General features: G+C 58.4%; 1 protein-coding gene across 2 annotated transcripts in view; it reads right to left on the reverse strand.

Annotated features, from left to right (window-relative positions):
- Nucleotides 1-1,104: 1,104 nt before the first annotated feature.
- GSG1L (GSG1 like) overlaps nt 1,105-19,473 on the reverse strand; it is a 213,314-nt gene continuing 194,945 nt past the window's right edge. Inside the window, exons 5-6 of one of the 2 annotated variants that reach the window (XM_066278403.1) lie at nt 15,398-15,468; nt 1,105-1,791 (exon numbers count right to left, since the gene is read on the reverse strand). In XM_066278403.1, coding sequence (XP_066134500.1) covers nt 1,694-1,791; nt 15,398-15,468 — 169 coding nt within the window. In that variant the 3' untranslated portion in view covers nt 1,105-1,693. The remainder of the gene's footprint in view (nt 1,792-15,397; nt 15,469-19,473) is intronic. The other variant, XM_066278402.1, reaches the window with a different exon arrangement.

Below are 19,473 nucleotides of genomic sequence, written 5' to 3' on the forward strand. Positions count from 1 at the left end.
GATGAATAGATGGATAGATGGATGGATGGATGGATGGATGAATGATAAATAAATGATGGATAGATGGGTAGATAGATAATAGATGATGGGTGATGGATGGTGATGGATGATGGTGATAGGTGGCTGAATGGATGTATAAATGGATAAATGGATGATGGATAAGTGGATGGATAATTGATGGATGATGGATGGGTGGGGATGGATGGATGGATGGATGATGGATAGTGAAGGATGGATGGGTAAATGGATGAATGATGAAAAATAGATGGATGACTGGTAGATGATGGATGATGGATGGATGGATGGATGAATGGATAGATGGAGATGAATAGATGATGGATGGATGATGAATGGGTGATGGATAAATGTATGAATGGTGGATGATGAATGGATGGACAGATGATGAATAGATGGATGACGGATGGATGATGGATAGATGGGTGATGGATGGATGATGGATAGATGGGTGGATAATGGGTGAATGAATGATAATGATGAATAGATGGGTGGATGGATAATAGAAGGATGATGGATGCTAGAGAGATGATGGTTGGGTGATGGATGAATGATATATACATGGATGGATGGTTTGATGGATGGTTGGTAGATGGATGAAGGATGGATGATGGATGGCTGATGGATGAATAAATAAATAGATAATGGGTTTATGAAAGAATGAAGAAAACTATCTTCTGCTTGGGGGAAAGCTCTAGAAACCCTCTGGGAAGGGATGAGGCCTCTTGGAGTCAGGAATTCTGGCTCAAACCTCAGTTCTGACATTTGCTAGCTTTGTGATCTTGGGAGCAAGTGTCTTCATCTCTGTGATCCTAAATTATTTTGTCTTTATAGCAAGACTGTTTCCCCAGGCTTCTAAGCCCTAGGATTTGATGGCAAGTTTGCTCTAGACACCGGGTAAAGTGTTCCCTTGGGGGTCAGAGGGCCTCGCTCTTGCCCACCCCACATTTCGTCTGCATAGTGCCCCACCCCGCCCACCTTCTGGAGCCCAGGCCAGCCTGCCAGCCTGACCCCGCCCGCAGACCCAGCTTGGCTCTGGGCTTCCTCCCCCCCACCCCCACACCTCAGTGTCTGACCCGGCTGGCCGCAGCACACTCAGGGTTGTCTCACCTTCAAGCTCCTTGAGGACCCGACAGGATGGAGCCAGGAAGGGGCAGCCACAGCCCAGAGAGCCACTGGCCTCCACACACAGCAAGAAAACAGGTTCAACAAGCATTTATTGAGCCCCTGCTGTGTGCCTGCTGGGTGACCTGTGGTGCCAGAGCCACTGCTCCTCCTCCGGGCCCCACCCAGGCCCTGCCCCCCGGTAAGGTGTGGTGCCCGGGCCCCTCCTGAACCTTCTAGCTGGCTTGGGGGACCCCAGGCTTCCAATGGCCGACGTTCGTGTTTCTCCTGGCATCCCAGCTGTTCCCAGCAGGGCTCTGCGTGTGGCGAGAGTCAGAAGTTGCTGTCCCGAAGTTCTCTGGGCAGCCCCGTGTGTCCCTGCAGGCCACGCGGGTCCCACTGCCAGGGCCCCGAGACCCGGCCACATGGGCGGGGCAGGCCGGGCGTCTCCCATGCAGGCTGCCTGAAGTCAGGGCACACAGGCCAGGTTCTGGTGGACGCCAGCTCAGCGGTCTCGTGGCAGGGGGCTGGTGCTGCTGACGGCCTGAGGTCCGCGGGCCGGGCTGGGTCCCAGTCACACCCAGTGCCCCAGGACCCAGCACTGGCGGTTCAGCTCTGGGGCCTCCTGGGCAGAGCTCCGGGGCCAGGAGTCCCCCAGGTGCGGCTGGTGTCCTGCCAAGAGACAGGGCGGTCAGTGCGACAGGGCCTTCCTCCAGCCACCCCCCACCGGCTTAGTACCGCCTGCATACCCACACACCTGTTACCCACCCCCACGTGACAGGCCTTCCAACACTCATGCCCGCCCAGCTGCCAACCCACATCCAACTTAACCACTGTCCTCCTCATCAACTGACCCTTCACCCGCCTGCATCCCAGCTCTCCATGCCACCCCATGCCCCGTGTACCCACCCAGCTGGCCACCAGTCCACCAATATCTAGACATACATCTGCCTATAGCCACAGCCATCACTTCCCAACCCGCCAATATATCCACCACTCCGCTCACACTCTTCCCACCCACATCCACCCGTAACCCTAACACCCACACACTCTTCCCACCCACATCCACCCGTAACCCTAACACCACCGTGCAACTCCCACCTGCCAACACCCCAGTACCCCCCCGCTGCACCCCCACCCTCCAACCGCCCCACTAACACGCCCGCCGCCCCACTCCCCACACACATCTACCTACAGCCCAGAACCACGTCCACTCACCCACCGCCCTCCGACTCCCCTGCTTCCTCGTCTGCTCCACCTGCTGACATACCCACTAACTCGCCAAGCCCCCCGCCCCCCGTGAGCACACCTATCCACGCACCCTCCGTTCTCCTGCTCCCGACTCACCAATGTCCACATCCCACAGCCCAGCACTGTGGCCCACCAGCCCTGCCCACCTGCCTGACCTCACAGTCACCCACCCCACACCAGGCCAGGCCCTCCCGCCCCCCACTTCCCATCTCCCCTTTCCCGACACTTACCACACCCTCAGTTAGCCTCCAGTCCCTCCCCTGCTCACCCCCACCTGCCCACCCACCTGCCCACCCACCCCATCAGGCTTCTTCTCTGAGCTCCATTGTGTGCCTCCACAAGGGTCCGGACAGGTACAGATGAGTCCTGGGCCCCGGTCCTTCCTTGGTCCCAGGAACAGTGAGTGCGAGTGAGGGGGTGCCCCAAGCTGACCCTGAGCCGCTCTCTGGGCCCGGGTATTGGGTATCGGGTATCGGGCAGAGACTCCACCAGTGCCCCTTCCCCTGCTCTCAATGGCCGGGCAAGCAGGGGGCTCGGGAGGCTCGTCCCCACCCAACATGCTCCCTCCTGTTCTCCTTCGTTTTCAGAAGCTTGCTCCTGGCCTTCATGCAAGTGCCTCCTTGGTGTCTAACGTGCCAGAACCATTTCCATCTCCACACTGTGACCCAAAGTCCTCAAATGTCCTTGTACCAGCTGAGACGCAAACCCTCAATGCCCAGCTCAAGTCCCCCTCCTACAAGAAGCCTACAGCACCCCCTTCCCAGCCGGCAGGGTCTCCTTCACCTTGAAACACCCACCCTGAGTGACTTCCCGGGAACCCAGGAGACCTAGGACTCAACCCAGGGAGGACGCTCCATGGGGTTATCGATGGAGGAGGAGCCAGAGCAAGGAAGCAAAGGGAGGGACAGCCGGAGGGAGGGCATGGGATTGGCTGACAGCGACGGAGCCCACAGTCAATCACCCAGCTTGATGTTAGCCTCAAGCCTGGGAGGCAGCCACCGCCATTCCACAAATGAGGGGCCTGGGATGCTGCCAAGGTAAGCAAGCGGCCACCTTAGGATTCGCAGCTATAGTGGAACTGGGTCGAATCGATTTCTTCCCAACTCCAAACTTTCATGTTAAAAGAAAATTTGTTCCATGTTGCTTTTCCATCCCTGAGCTCTAAAGGATGTTCAGACAATTCTGTCACCCGTTAGGGTCAGGGCAGGCTTCTTATAGCAAGCCCCTGGAGGAGGAAATTCCCGCTGAAGCCCAGCGCCTGCTTGCACACCTCCAAGGACAGACCGCTCATTGCTTCTCCCCCACCCCCTGCAGCCCCTCTGAGTGTTGGAAGATTTCTCCTGAAAACGACGGCTGGAAGGCAACAGGCGAAAATGGAGATGGTCGTGCCAGCAAATGAGAGTGCGTTTCCCTCCCCTCCGGCTCTTCTTCTGTTTCTAATATTCTTTAATGGTGGCTGGAGCTTTGCTAATTTTACTATATTTTCTAAAGGGGGAGGAAACATTTGGCACACATTCTGGAAGCGTTTGGCCTCAGGAAAAACATTTGTTTTGGCCCCAGTCATAGAAACAGTTGCATTCTTAGGAAGTATTTGCTGCCAACGTATAGAAGTTTGAGATTTAAAAAAAAAAAAAAAAAAATCTAGAAGCAAACATTTGGTGCAAAGGAACGTTTGGTTATTTTTCTAAATGAGTATTTAAAAGTGATTGTAGCTGTTCGTACTGTCGCTAACAGGCAGGACCTTGGAGAGGTCATCGGAACAGAGAAAAAGCAGCCGTGTATTTTTAAGGAACAAGAAAGGCCGTGACCCCTGACCAGGCGGTGGCGCAGTGGATATAGCGTCAGACTGGGACGCGGAGGACTCAGGTTCGAAACCCCGAGGTCAAGGGCTCATCTGGTTTGAGCAAAAGCTCACCAGCTTGGACCCAAGGTCGCTGGCTTGAGCAAGGGGTTACTTGGTCTGCTGAAGGCCCGCGGTCAAGGCACATATGAGAAAGCAATCAATGAACAACTAAGGTGCTGCCTCGGAGAATTGATGCTTCTCATCTCTCTTCCTTCCTGTTTCTATCTGGTCCTCTCCCTCTGTCTTTGTCACAACAACAACAACAAAAAGTAAAGAAAAGAAAGAAAGGTCATGATACCTATCTTTCTTCAAGTTAAAATAAGGCTCCTTGTCCCCTGGATCCAGAAGCTAAGTCTCTAAAGACTGGGGCTCCCTCCTCTCTCCAGCGTCCCAGGAAGGGCTTGCAGCCCAGAACTAATCACCGTGAGTTGGGCGATCTGGCCTCACCAGGCCTGAGAAGCACCCCACCAGCCACCAGGACTCCCCACTCACTGCCCTCCTCCTGGTCCCTCTGCTTTGGGACCAGACATCAGCCAAGAACAGAAAACTGCAGTGAGGAACCTTAGCTCACAGTGTCCAGCGAGCCCAGGTGAAGCCGTCAGCGGGCAGTGGGGAACCTTAGCTCACAGTGTCCAGCGAGCCCAGGCAAAGCCGTCAGTGGGCAGTTGGGAACCTTAGCTCATAGTGTCCAGCGAGCCCAGGCGAAGCCGTCAGCGGGCAGTGGCCAGAAGCAGCCATTCCCCAGCTCTGACGACTGTGGCTACTGGGAACTGGGCTCCGCTCTTCCAAAACGTTCAGAGAAATTGAATGGGAATTTTGAAATAAAATCTCCTGGCTTTTATATAACTAAGGTTTTTAAAAAAAGTTTTAAATCATCTGTGGGTGAAGTAGACTATCTCGGGCTGGACTCGGCCCGTGGGAGACCAGTTCTGACCTCTGATGTTTCCCGGCCTGTGGCTTTGTCCGCAAGTCCGTTCCCCGGCTTTGCACATTCTGGTTTCCCCCAGGGCGACCTTCCCTGCTGGCCTCTGGCTGCGGAGCCTCCCACTCCTGCTTGAAATGTTCCCTCTCCTGGGTCTCCCAATACACAGCACATCCTTCTCTCCTTGTGCTTGTCACTTGGTGTTGTGGGTGTGTCCCCAACTAACCCCGGGGGGCCAGGGACGCCTCAGCCTGCAGCACCAACTGGACATGGAGCAAGTCCTGAGCTGACCTCACAACCGATGAGGAAACCAGGCAGGAGGGCGGAGTGGTTCCTGAGCTGGATGGAAGCACGGCCTCACGGGCCCTTCTAGCCTGAGGTTCTGCACACTGTGAGGGGCTTTCTGCTCAGCCTCTCCTCCTTTGGGGGAAAAAATCAACTGTGCTTGGAGTCTGAAAGGCAAAGGTTCAAATCCAGGCTCTGCCACTTACAAGCTGTGTGACTTTTGACAAGTAACTCCACCTCTCTGAGACTGCAAACAGGTATGGATTAAGGGAGTCACTAGGCTCCCCATATAGAAACCCTTCATTATCTAATTTCAGATAAATGTGAAAATAAAATGCCAGGACTAGGACGTGGTGGCTTCACCTGCCTCTCTGCACCGAGGAGGAAACCGAGGCCCATAGGTGGGAAGAAATCTGTCCAAGGTCCCACTCTGAGGGTTGGTAGCAAGTATTGTGTTTTAAATTCCCTTGAAAGCTCCCAGGCTTAGCAGAGTATTCAGCATGTAGGTTCTTAGATGTGATTCTTTCTCCCTTTATAATCCAACTATTAAAACATGAACATATCTCACATCAGTCTGTCCCAGCCATGACTTCCCGGTCCTTCAGTGGGAAGTCCCGGTCTTGAACTCTCTCCAAGGTATCAAGATTCGAGGCATCGGCTCTTAGCTCTGCTGAATGGAATGAAATAACATCTAAAATGGATTCAGTCCAGACCGGGAATGTCAATGCCATCGCACTGTGCAGATGCGGAGCAGGAGCCCTTAGAGGGGAGGTCAGTTGGCCAAGGAGCTCTGAAGCTGGCCGAGAAACTAGTGAGGGTGGACAGGCTTTGGGGGTGGGCCGGTGGCAGGTACTGGGGCTACTGACCCTATAGCAGCAGCCCCGCCTGGCTCAGAGGAGCCAGATCCCTGGAGGAAGTGCCCTCTGCAGACCTCCCGCTGTCCGAGGTGCTGAAGGCCTCTCCGGGCTCCTGGCCCATCCAGACCCTCCGGTCTGGCTGCCCAACCCTGAACACTGGCCTCTAAAGGAGAAATGGAATGTGGGCGGGGCTGGGAAAATGAATGAGGGTGAGCACCGAGATGTCTGGCTTGGGAGACCCCTCGGCTAGTGACACCATCATGCCTCTTCCTTTGCCTAAAAGGTCACCACCTTGACAAGGGGCTCCCCTGACTGGCTCTCTGAGTTGACCCTGCTCTGTAATCGGCACGCTGAGGGGTCTCAGAGACCCCATCATATCTGGTGAGATCCGTTTACTTTTTCCCTCTCAGGTTTCGTTCTAGGCGGCGTGAGCCCGGGGACACAGACTGGCTCTGCTTGTGTTCACCTCCGCGTCCCAGCCCTCGGTGGGGTCCCGGGCACAGACTGGCTCTGCTTGTGTTCACCTCCGCGTCCCAGCCCTCGGTGGGGTCCCGGGCACAGACTGGCTCTGCTTGTGTTCAGCACCGCGGCCCAGCCCTCAGTGGGGTCCCGGGCACTGTCCTGCTGGCACAGAGCTGTTGAATGAATAAATTATGGAGGATCTGGGAAGAGAGGTTTGTGTGGGATCCATACGGAGGGAAAGGTTGGGCTTTCTGGTCTACCTTGGGGGGCAGGTTGTCTTAGGAAATCAAATGGGGAACCTCGACCTTCCCTTAGTTGGAGTCCATCTTTGAGGACCCCATGTTTCTAGGCTAAAACATTCTGTCTCTTTTTTACCCTTGAAATCAGGCTGAGTCCACTTCACCTGTCCCCTGTCCCCAGAGACACTGATTCTTTCATTCCCTCAGTAAACATGTGTTGAGCACCTAACTGGGTGTCAGCCTCCATTTTGGGTGCTGGGTCCACAGACACGAGTGAGACACAGACCAGCCCTCTGGGGGTCCACAGACACGCACATGGAGAGACGAGAGGAGCAAGTGTCCCGCCAGCTCTTCCTGTGACCCAGGGGCCAGGCACTGTGCACCACCAGCTCAGTCCGTCCTCAGGAATACGAGTTGGGTGTCATTACTGTGTCCACCTTATGGATGAGAAAACTGAGGCCCACATAGGTTACGTCATTTGTCAAAGGTCTCACTCCTGAGATCTGAACCCAGGCAGCCTCATTCCTAAAAGCTGAGCCATAAAATTCTGCTTCAGGGATGTTGGGTGCCTGGACAGGGAGAGGCGGAGATGGGCGTGACCACCTCTGCGGGGGGGGGGGGCGGCCGCGTGGGGAGGACGGGCGGCGTGGGGAGGACGGGCGGCGTGGGGAGGACGGGCGGTGTGGGGGAGGGCGGGCCGCGTGGGGGAGGGCGGGCCGCGTGGGGGAGGGCGGGCTGCGTGGGGGATGACGGGCGGTGTGGGGGAGTACAGATGGCGTGGGGAAGGGCCGGCTGCCGCTTCCACACACTTGAGCTAGACTTTGAAAGCACTTGTGAAGTTCATGATTCCACTGGGAGGGTTTGTTTTTTGCCAGATGGAGGAAGGGAGTAGGTCACTTCAGGCAGAAGGAGCAAAGTGTGGAATAGGTCCTTGGCAGGTAAATGAGATTTTCAGGAGGTATGAAAAACCTGGCAGTGTGGGCGGCAGGGTGGGGGCGGGGAAGCAAGGTCAGAAAGCAGGGCGCACGGGCCTGGGGGGGGCGGGGGGACACAGGGGTACAGGACTGTGTAGGGTTCCTCAGGGTATAGTATAGGGTTCCTCCTGGCGGGGACCCTGCCTTTCCACCAGGGGGACCCCGCCTTTCCACCAGGTTTACCTGACGCCTGTTCCTGCCTCCCCCCAAAACCAAAGCACTGAAATCTCCGGGGAAATCTGGATTGTCACAACTGGCCCCTTGTTCCTTGGGGGTCAGGACTGACGGGTGGCTCTGCCTCAGGCGGCAGTGGGCACGGGAACCCTGGCACAGCCTCCGTTTGGAGCCCCCCTGACGGTGACCCGGGATGAATGGCTTGTTTCTGGGGACCCAAGGCCCATCCCCTGTGAAAGGGAAATGGTCCTCAGAGCAAATACTGTGTGAGGACTACGTGAGCTGAGTCAGTCCCGGGAACGGTACTGGTGACAGACTATGCGCTGGGCACTGGGGCCGCCGATGAATGGAGCAGCAAGGTCCCTGTCTTCCTGCCATTTCCATGCCAGTGGCGCGAGAGTCAGCAGAGGACTGAGAGGGCCGAGGGGCTGGACGGAAGCTGCCGCCGGATGGGCTGGTGAGGGAAGGTCTCTGTGGTGGGACTGGCGGGAGGGGTGATCCAGCGCCTAATGCCCAGCAGGGGTGCCGCCACGGGGCGGGGGGCTGGAAGGGGTGTGGAAGACGCCGGCAAGTTTGTGTCCTAGGAGACTGGATTGGTGGGGAATTGGCCCGAAGAGCAGCTATTTCCACCCGGAAGCTGCTGAAGAGCCCAAGCAAGGGACAAAAGGCAGACTCCTGGCTGCAGTCTCAGAGGGACAGGGACTGCCCAGGGCCAGGTGCTGCTCAGAATCTGGTCTGTGGAGCAGCAAAGGCAGCATGTCTACGGACTTGTCAGAAATGCAGAATGCCAGGACCTGCCCATCGCTCCTGAGTAAAAAATTCAGGGCCGGGCCCGGCAATCTGCATTTTAAGGAGCGCCCCCCCCCAAAAAGTAATTCTGATGCTGACAGTGGCTTGAATCTCTCAACCCGAGGGCCAGGGGACTCCACGCTGCAAGCCTGTCTGTGTGCCCAACAAGTTGGCATCGCTACTTATTTCAGAAATAGTGTCTGTTTCCATTTTAATAAAGGAGCAGACTTGAGCAGGACTATATTGGATTTGATTTTGATCTAATAAAAATGCCAAGTTGCTCTGGGTCCAGAAAAAGTCTTCCCTGCAATTCCCTCTGCTGTTCTGAGGGCAGCCGCGGCAGAGACCCGTCTAGACAGAGCTCCCAGAAGCCACCTCTGTACCCAGCGAGTGACAGCCGCTCACCCAGCTCAGCCTTCCAGACACACCTGGCAAAGCCACCAACTTGTCTTGGGCATTGAACTTGACAATTGCAATCAGCTGCAAACCCCAGTTGCCCCTGAAGGAAAGGAAGAGGCAGACATCTGGGCCATAAGGCAGCATCCTCTCCATCAAATGTCACATCTGATGTGCTTCTGAGCTAGCTGGTGGCACTGCAAAGCCCCAAAGGCAGGTTTCAAAAGCAAACTCTTTCCTCAGGAAAAAAGAAAAAAAAAAAAAACAAAAACGAAATTGTGGCAGAATCCGTATCACAGTAGCCCAAGAAAAAATAGCAAATTTGGAGCAGTTAAGATAACCAAAAGTTCATGTCACTGTAGGTGAAAGTGTCTGCTTGGGCGGGACAAGAGAGGGAGAAAATGGGAGGCACAGAGCCAGCGAGTGAGCGCCTACTGTGCGCCACGCGCTGCTCTCAGCCGGCCATCAGGATACGGACGGGAGCGCCACAGGACAGGGCGCCTACTGTGCGCCATGCGCTGCTCTCAGCCGGCCGTCAGGATACGGACGGGAGCGCCACAGGACAGGGCGCCTACTGTGTGCCATGCGCTGCTCTCAGCTGGCCGTCAGGATACGGACGGGAGCGCCACAGGACAGGGCGCCTACTGTGTGCCAGGCGCTGCTCTCAGCCGGCTGTCAGGATACGGACGGGAGCGCCACAGGACAGGGCGCCTACTGTGCGCCAGGCGCTGCTCTCAGCCGGCTGTCAGGATACGGACGGGAGCGCCACAGGACAGGGTGCCTGTTCTCACGGGACCGAGGGGAGCAAGGCAGCAGAACAGAAGTCAGGTCTGGAAATACAAAAGATCATCTCTGAGGGGGATGGCAGCTGTGAGGAACAGAAAAACAAGGTGGTGTGTGAGTGCAGCTGGGGGGGCTTCCCGGAGGCAGCAGCTGAGACTTAAGAAAGAGATGAGACAAAGCCAGCCATGCAGAGCATTAGAGGGAGAACATCCCAGGCAGAGCGAACAGCAAGTGCAGAGGCCCTGGGAAGGTTTGCTCCGTGTGTCCAAGGAAGAAAGGCCAGGGTGGCCGGAGCAGAGTGAGGGAGGGGAGAAGGAGAGGAGGTGGGGCCGAGGGTTAGGGGGCTGGAGCAGGCTCAGTCCCCAGGCAAGGGGACAGATCTACATGCCCCGCGGGCCGAAGGTCTCAGCAGCTTTCTGCTCTTTAGTCTCTCCGCATGCACAGGCACGGCGGTCCTTCCTTCCCGGGGGGTGCTGGGCTGCCGAATGACACAGCTGTGGAGTGCTTCGCCGGGACCTGTACACTGTGAGTGGTTAATTACATGGGCTTCCTGGCATTCCTCCTCCCTGGTCCCTTGTGCCCAAAAGTCAGCCCACCACAAAATCTGAGCAGCTGCTTGGTGCAGAAATATTGAAAAACTTGCCCAGGCGTTTCCAAAATATTTTCTTGGCCAGAAACCCCACCAGCAGCTAAACAGGCTGCATTCTGGAGATGGCTTTGTTTCCCCACATGGCCTGACCTTTCCAGCCGATGAGCTCTGTGAAGACCGGGTCCACTGTGGCTGGACCCTGCACCCTCATATGCTGCCAGGCCCAGCACACCAGGCTGGTGCCAATCCCAGCCCTGCCACTTTCTGGCACAGCTACAACTTCCCTGGGCCTCACTTTCCCTGTCTGTAAAATGGGGCTGTGTTTAGGGTTAAACGAGTGGATAAATGTGAGGTCCTCATGCACAAGGCTGAGATGTTGTCATCATCAGACCTGGTAGGACTGAATTCTTGTTCGTTATTACCATCGTCAAGGCCAGGAGTCACTGTCAGAGCTGTGGAATTCTACCAGGCTGGATCACCTCTGGCTAAGCACCCTGCCCCCCACCCTCACCCCGAGCTCGATGAGGCCATGAGCCACCGGCGTTGGCCACACCGGCGGCAGCAGTGTCCTGGGAGCTGCCCGGCCCAGAATCATGCCGTATTTCCCTCCACGGTCCAGCACGGGGCTCTGCCCGGGGAAGCATCTTCAGTAGAGATTTGTTGAATGTGTGAGTGAGTGGCTTTCGTGGGGCCACGGAAGCAGCCGCCCAGGATCATTTAAGCGGCCGGAGCCCTCGAGCTGGCATCCCGGCCCGGGCTCGCCGGCTCCTCCCGCAGCTCTGACAGCAGACGGGGTCTCTTTCTTCCTTGTTCTCTTGAGTCCCGAGTGCCTCCCTGGTCCCCTGGGGAGGACAGCCGTCCCTGCTGCTCGGCCACCTGGTACAAGGCCCAGCTGGCTGAGGTGAGGTGGGGTCTGAGGGTCACTTCTTCCCTGAGAAGCTGGGATTGGGGAGCCTCTGGGGGCCGCTGACAGCCTTCCACAGTCAACACTGCCCTCCTCGGCCTCTCCTTGAGCCGCAGGGAGTCAGGACCTCATCGCTTCCCCTGTAGGCGCTCAGCCTTCCTGTGGTTTCAACTCTCTCCATTCCCAACTTACCCGCCCCTCAGACTGGACGCAGACAAAACACCACTGCGCCCCACAGATGTGTCCGCCCCACGGCACCCCCACGGCACCCCACGGCACCCCCACGGCACCCCACGGCACCCCCACGGCACCCCACGGCGCCCCCACGGCGCCCCCACGGCGCCCCCACGGCACCCCCAAGTGGCTCACTGCTGCCCCAGGGCTTCCCCACCCGCCCCGGAAGATTCGCACACCCCGCCCACCCGGCAGCCATCCAGCAATGACCCAGGACGGTTCCTCTCCTGTGGGTGTGGGGGGCGGGGTGATGACTCAGACGTGGGAGCTCTGCCCTGGCTGCCCTGTCCCCCGTGGGGACCAGTGGGGACCGGCTGGATGGTGTGCCTGTCCCTGCTTAGCCCCCCTCACCTGCTTCTATGGGGTCTTCTGGGGGCTCCCAAATAAGCTACCTGCTGTCAAAGCCTTTTCTCAGGCCCCGCTTCTGCGGGAGCGCACACGGCCACTCTGACGACTTCCAGCACTAGGGGTATCATCTCCATTTTGTCTCCGGCCACTGTCGTCTCCCCCGGGAACGACGGCCACACCGTCCGTCCGTCCGAGCGGGTCCGCTGGCCCTCCTGTCTTGCTCCCCTCCGACCCTTTCCCCACACCGCGGATGGAGGAAGGGCGGACATGGCTACGGACATTGGATAAATACATCGACAAAGATACGGGCTGGGCCAGAGTAGGTCTGAGGCTGGAAAACCATCCGATACTTAATAAAGAATACTCGAAAGTCAAGTCTGTACGTTGGACTCACAACTGTAAACCTACTTCTGCCCACCCCTGTACAGATATAGGTATAGAGAGGAGCTGTAGCTATGGATACGGATAAACAATCTGGAGAGTCTCTTCCCTGCCCAGATGCCCCGGGACCCCTGCCGCACAGCCACCTCTGCCTCACCGGGACCCCTGCCGCACAGCCACCTTTGCCTCACCGGGACCCCCGCCTCACCGGGACCCCTGCCTCACCGGGACCCCTGCCGCACAGCCACCCCTGCCTCACCGGGACCCCCGCCTCACCGGGACCCCCTGCCTCACCGGGACCCCTGCCGCACAGCCACCTCTGCCTCACCGGGACCCCCGCCTCACCGGGACCCCCGCCTCACCGGGACCCCTGCTGCACCGGGACCCCCGCCTCACCGGGACCCCCACCTCACCGGGACCCCCGCCTTACCGGGACCCCTGCCGCACAGCCACCCCCGCCTCACCTGGACCCCCGCCTCACCGGGACCCCTGCTGCACAGCCACCCCCGCCTCACCTGGACCCCCGCCTCACCGGGACCCCTGCCCAGATGTCCCGGGACCCCTGCCTCACCAGGACCCCTGCCGCACCGGGACCCCCGCCTTACCGGGACCCTTGCCGCACAGCCACCTCTGCCCCCGCAGCCCTGCCCGCCTCCCGCCACCCTCACTGCTCTCCGACCCGCTGGCCTCGGTCCCGGCTGGCTGTTCCCGCTCCGGGACGGTGCGCCTGCAGCCCCTCGGTCCGAAGGCGCTGCGTGGGGCTGGCGCCTTCTCATCCTTTAGGTCCCAGCTCCTCAGGGGGTGGCCCTGCAGGAGCCTCCCCGGGTCCTCCATCATCCCACCTTCCCCCCTTAGCACCGGAGACGGTCTTGTTTGCTTCTGAGCTCACTTCTTATCTGTTTCTCTCCCCCCGCAGATGGCAGCCCCACCAGGTCCCTGCGTCCGCCCTTGCTCGTGGAGATGTGTCCGCCCACAGTGCAGAATGTCTGTCGAAGGAAAGGCAAGGTGGCCTCTGCCTTCTGTGCTGGCTGTGGACCCAGCAAATACATCTGAGGCTTCCTTCATGCTCAGGAGACGCAGTGGGTACCAGGCGGGGCCGGGGCTGTGGGGAGCTGCTGGGGTGGGGGGCTTCTGCCGCTCCCGGACCCTGGTCTCCCCATCCTTAATGCCAGGCTCACTGTTAGGGCCAGACTGGCTCCCCGTCTTCCATCCTCAGGCATCACGGAGCTGGCCTTTCCTCCTTCCAGCTCTCCAGCTGCCCAGGCCCTTTCCACCCAGGGTGCTCTGTGCAGGGAGCCGGGGGCGCCCAGGCCCCAGCAGGGGAGCCGGGGGCACTCTGCAATGTGCCGGGGCTCTCAGCTTTCGTCCTCTTTTATGCTTCCTGGGCCCCTCTGCGGGATTTCTCTTCCCCTACGTTACCCCTGAGGTGGGGGTTCCCCAGCCGCCTTCATGCCCTGGTTCTTGACCCCTTCCTCCAGGAAGCCCTCCATGCTAGCACAGACACCTGTCATAAAACCACGGCCTGTGAGTCCAGTGTCCACTTAAGTGCCACCTCTTGTTCTTTGGGCAGGTCGTCTTCCTGGGCTGGCGCCTCCGAGAGGAGCCTCTGTCCTCAGAGAGATGCCCGGACCCTCTGCTCTTCCCCAGCAGGGCCCCTGCCCACGCCCTCACCTGCCTCATCCTCTCCCTCCAGGCGGAGCCGCTTCTCACTCGGTTGGTAGGACCACAGGGTTTGGAGCTGGACAGACCTGAGTTTAAATCTCAGTTTGTGTCTCCCCAGAAGCAGACCCTGAGGTATGAGTTCAAGAGCAGGGGAGCTCTGAAGGAGGAGCAGGGACCGGCAGGCAGCTGCATGGGGGAGAAGGCGGCCATCCTGGGCGAGCCGCTAGCCCTGGGGACATCTAAGCTAAATCCTACAGGGGACTGTGTGAAACCCACTTTGCCTGAGCCTGAGCCCACCCTGGGGGTGAGGGAGCTCCCTCCCCCAGGCACAGAGACGCGGATGGGTAACAGCCCTTGGAAGACATCCGAGTTTCCCGAAAGAGCTGCGAGGTGGGCAGGGCGCTGACGGCTGCCTCGCTCAGCTGTGTGACCTTAGGCCAGTTACTCCACCCGTCTGAACCTTAATTTCCTCATCGACAAAATGTGGCTTGTGATTTCTGTAGGGGTGGGAGGTCAGCAAGAATAAGAGGTCAGGCATGAAAGCCCTTCGTATGGGGGCTGCTGGGCAGGGAGGCGCGGTGGGCGGCGGCAGGCACGGCTGACTCTGCCACCTGCACTTCAAGCTCGCTTTGCTCTTGCCTTTTCCGTCAAGCAAGGCCCTCCTCTCTTTACCCCACCCCCCACCCCTTTTGCTTTCTGGACCAGACCTCTGTTTTCCTAATAAGTGCCCCAGATTCTGTCCGCGGGTGTCCCCCACCGTGATGCATACGAAGTCAACGTGTTCTACGCTGCCAGGGGCGCCCGCCGCTGGACCCAGTCTTGCCCGCGGTCACCTCCCTGGTCTGGCTGGCCCCGTAGGGTCGTGCTCTCCCTTTAGGCCCGTGGCTGGCCCGGGCCGGCCTAAGGCTGTGCGCACCTGCCTGTCTCCAAGCACCGGGGTCTCCCTCCGCTCCCTCAGCCTCCCCGACGCCCACGGTGAGAGCCAGAGCCGCGGCCGCCGCCTACGGAGCACTCGCTACATACACTGAGACGCCAGACTGGGCCTCGCCGCCACCTGAGAGCGCGTCTGTGGGGGAAGCAGGGGTTCGGGGGTTCGGGGAGAGGTTCGCCCGGCGCATCTCTGGGTTCTTTCTCGTCAGACGGCCCAGAACCTGTCCCCAGGCTCCTGCGGGTGAGGCCACTTACGGGCTGGGTATCTCTCATGGCGGCAATCCAAACGCAGGTCTTCCTCCTCGCTCCCATCCCCCTTCTCGATCCTGCAAAGGAAAGAGCCCGGAGGCTGGTGTGAGGAGCAGCAGGCTGAGCCGGCAGAGACCCGGGGCCGGCAGAGACCCGGGACCCGCAGAGACCCGGGACCGGCAGAGACCCGGGACCCGCAGAGACCCAGGGCCGGCAGAGACCCAGGGCCCGCAGAGACCCAGGACCGGCAGAGACCCAGGACCGGCAGGGACCCAGGACCCACAGAGACCCAGGACCGGCAGAGACCCAGGACCCGCAGAGACCCAGGGCCGGCAGAGACCCAGGGCCCGCAGAGACCCAGGGCCCGCAGAGACTCAGGACCCGCAGAGACCCAGGACCGGCAGGGACCCAGGACCCGCAGAGACCCAGGACCGGCAGAGACCCAGGACCCGCAGAGACCCAGGACCCGCAGAGACCCAGGGCCGGCAGAGACCCAGGACCCGCAGAGACCCAGGACCCGCAGAGACCCAGGACCGGCAGGGACCCAGGACCGGCAGAGACCCAGGACCGGCAGAGACCCAGGACCGGCAGAGACCCAGGACCTGCAGAGACCCAGGACCAAAGGACGCGCGGCCCCTCCCTCGGGAGGACCGCTGGCAAAGCAGCCTGGCACCCCCGCCCCATGAGCCCCTTACCGCCACCCTGTGAGGCGGGCGGCACCCTGTCCACGTCGGGATGGAGACACCGAGGCGCTGGATGGCCGCGTGGCCGGTGAGGTGCTGACACAGCTAATGAACGAGAGGCGGAACCGGGGTGCAGACCCGCGTGCGCGCTCACAGAGGACGCCTTCGTCCCACGCAGACGGCAGGTTGCAAAGAAGGCGCGCCGTTTGATTTGTTTTAAAAAAAATGACACACTTTCTGGGCCTTGAAAACGTTATGCTAAGCGAAATAAGTAAATCAGAAGAAGCGAAGCACTGTAGGATCTCACACATACGTGGGGTGTGAAACTGGGATGCCCACGGACACAGAGAAAAGTGAAGTGGTGACCGGGGCAGGGAGAGGTCAGGGAGGGGGGTCAAGAGGGACAAACACGCGGGGATGGAAAATGGTTTGACTTTGGGGTGATGGGAAAAAAAAGTCACATCATTTTATTTGGAAAAAAGTTTTTTTTAAAAAAAATTTATACACTGACACGCACAAAGAATTATTTGGGTGAGTGAATGCTGAGGGCCTAACGGGGACTCGCCCTCGGGAGTGAGACGATGGGGTGGGGGTGGGGTTCCATCTGGAGCCTTCTTTTTCAGCTTCGGTCTATTTATTGATTTGGAGCAACGGACATTTATTCGCTGTATCACTTTGCTCAACTGCATTTAAACACGTCCTCATGCCATTTCTACATGTGAACAGAGCCCCGGGCTCTGCCTCCTGCACGGTGCTTGTTCCCCGCCACTGGGGGACTTTCTCCTGCCTGACTTTCCCCTCCTGTGGCACCTCAGAGTCACCACGGTTCCAGAGGGGCGGCCTCCACTGGTGTGGCAGGTGTGAGCGGGCCCCGAGCAGAGGCTGATGGGGCCGGGTGAGGCGGCAGCAGGGTCTCTGCTGGGCCCCCCACCCCAACCCAGACCCCCGGGCCGCACTCAGCCAAAGCCTGGGCCAGAGAGCGGGCAGAGCCGTGTGCCCACACTGCCCTCATCCATTCGTAACCCCACTAAATCGCAGCGCTCCACATGGCCCAGTCCGAGTGCGTATCAGCCTCCGAGATAACCTGGTCCCCCGAGGAGAAAGCCCGGCAGTCCCTGCACCCCCTAAGAGCACCGGCAGTCCTTGCACCCCTAAGAGCACCGGCAGTCCCTGCACCCCCTAAGAGCACCGGCAGTCCCTGCACCCCCTAAGAGCACCGGGAGCCCTCCCAGCCCCACTCCTGTGGCCTATCCCCTGCTGTCTTCCCCCCTTTCCTCTTTGCCTTTCCCTGGGCTCACAGCTGTCCCGAGACCCCTCCCCTCAGGTCTCACTCCCAGTGCGTCCCCCAAACGCCCCCCAGTGCCCTCAGCAAGGTCTTTCCCTCCCGTCACCTGCTACCCTCTCTGCTCGGTCACCTGCTACCCTCTCTGCTCGGTCACCTGCTACCCTCTCTGCTCGGTCACCTGCTACCCTCTCTGCTCGCGTGCAAGCGAGTCTCAGTCCTTTCCAAACGAGTGCCCACCGCTGCTTTCTGAGTCTCCCCACCGCCTCCTTTCTGTGGCACAGCCCTGTCCGGAGGCCAGAGGAGAGGCGGGAAGGTGGTGAGTTGAGCAGCAATGGCTTTGGGAGAGGGGCAGAAGCACTCCTGCACAGGTCACGGCGGCCCCTGCAAGCCAGCGCTCCTGCATTCGCTCCACAGGCATTCATTCCCTGGGCTGCTCCTCTGAGCGGAGGACAGACACACTCAGGTCACGGCCCCTGTCCTCAGAGAGCTGTCCTTCTAGGAGAAAGACAAGCTTGCACTTGAGTTAGGAAATGACAAGCATTGACCAAAGGCCACCGAGGATTGCCCTTGCTGCCCGGATAAGGGACCAGGTCTGTGCTTCACAGGGAGAAAACTGAGCACAGTCCTGGCCGGGCAGCTCAGTGGGTTAGAAGAACACTATCCCCAAAATGCCAAGGTTGCGGGTTCGATCCCCAGTCAGGGCTCATACAAGAATCCACCAGCCCTGGCCGGTTGGCTCAGCGGTAGAGCGTCGGCCTAGCGTGCGGAGGACCCGGGTTCGATTCCCGGCCAGGGCACACAGAAGCGCCCATTTGCTTCTCCACCCCTCCGCCGCGCTTTCCTCTCTGTCTCTCTCTTCCCCTCCCGCAGCCAAGGCTCCATTGGAGCAGAGATGGCCCGGGCGCTGGGCATGGCTCTGTGGCCTCTGCCTCAGGCGCTAGAGTGGCTCTGGTCGCAATATGGCGATGCCCAGGATGGGCAGAGCATCGCCCCCTGGGGGGCAGAGCACCGCCCCTGGTGGGCGGGCCGGGTGGATCCCGGTCGGGCGCATGCGGGAGTCTGTCTGACTGTCTCTCCCTGTTTCCAGCTTCAGAAAAAAAAAAAAAAAAAAAAAAAAAGAATCCACCAATGAATGCATCAATAAGTGGAACAACAAACCAATCTCTCTCCTTCCCCTTTCTAAAATAAATAAATAAAAATAAGTTTTAAATAAAAATATCTTCAGTGGCACAGGTGGCCACAGATTACAAAGGCCTTAGTGTTGATGCTATCGGAAGGCTCAACCTAAGGGAAGATGATCCCTTCTTTGCTTTTTAGTAGAAACATTTTTGTTATTTCCCTGATAGCACAGGTTTGTTAAAAAAAATCCAGCCCCATAAAGTAAACAAAAGTTCCCCTAAATTACACCTCCGTGTAGCAGTACCACTGTGAGTAGTTTCGTGTTTATCTTTTCAGAATTAATGCTTATATTAATAGCCTCAAATTAGACACACTTTTTCGTAACCTGATTTTTAAACTTACCCATAAGTTTCCAACATCGCTCTACATCAGTACCCGTGAATCTCACTCATCTTTTTTCCTGACAGTTGTTTTTAAGAAAATAATTAATATATAATACCCTATTGATAAACGTGTAGGTGTTTTTCCGTTGTTTTTTTTTTTTTTTTTTCACTGAGAGTATTACTTAGAAAAACACCCAAGTAATGTCACATGTGTATCTAACAGGGTGTTGAGTTCCCCACCCACAGAGGTGCTCAAGGCTGGAGTGTCCCCAGTCATGAAGCTGCAGCTGGATTCGAACAGCTGGACGGGTAACTGAGCCCATGGTCACCCCAGAGCACCAGCACCTCAGGTCCAGTGCCTGTGAGTCAGCGGCTTCCAGTCCTGATATGTTGGCCTGTGCTTTATAGCCTTAACCTTAAACCCATTCCTTGGTCCTTCCGGGCTCCCTGGTCTCATGGCTTCCTATCCTGAGATCTTCTTCCCCCAGGCCTCATGCTGGGCCCTCCGGGGGCTCTGCGGAGAGTCCCGGGCTGGGGATGGGCAGGAGAGCAAAGGCATTGATGTTTAAAGCCAGAATCAGCCACGGGCCCCTCCTCCCGCTGGTCACCCAA

This window comes from Saccopteryx bilineata, chromosome 4 (assembly GCF_036850765.1).
Source record: "Saccopteryx bilineata isolate mSacBil1 chromosome 4, mSacBil1_pri_phased_curated, whole genome shotgun sequence".
Lineage (NCBI taxonomy): Eukaryota > Metazoa > Chordata > Mammalia > Chiroptera > Emballonuridae > Saccopteryx > Saccopteryx bilineata.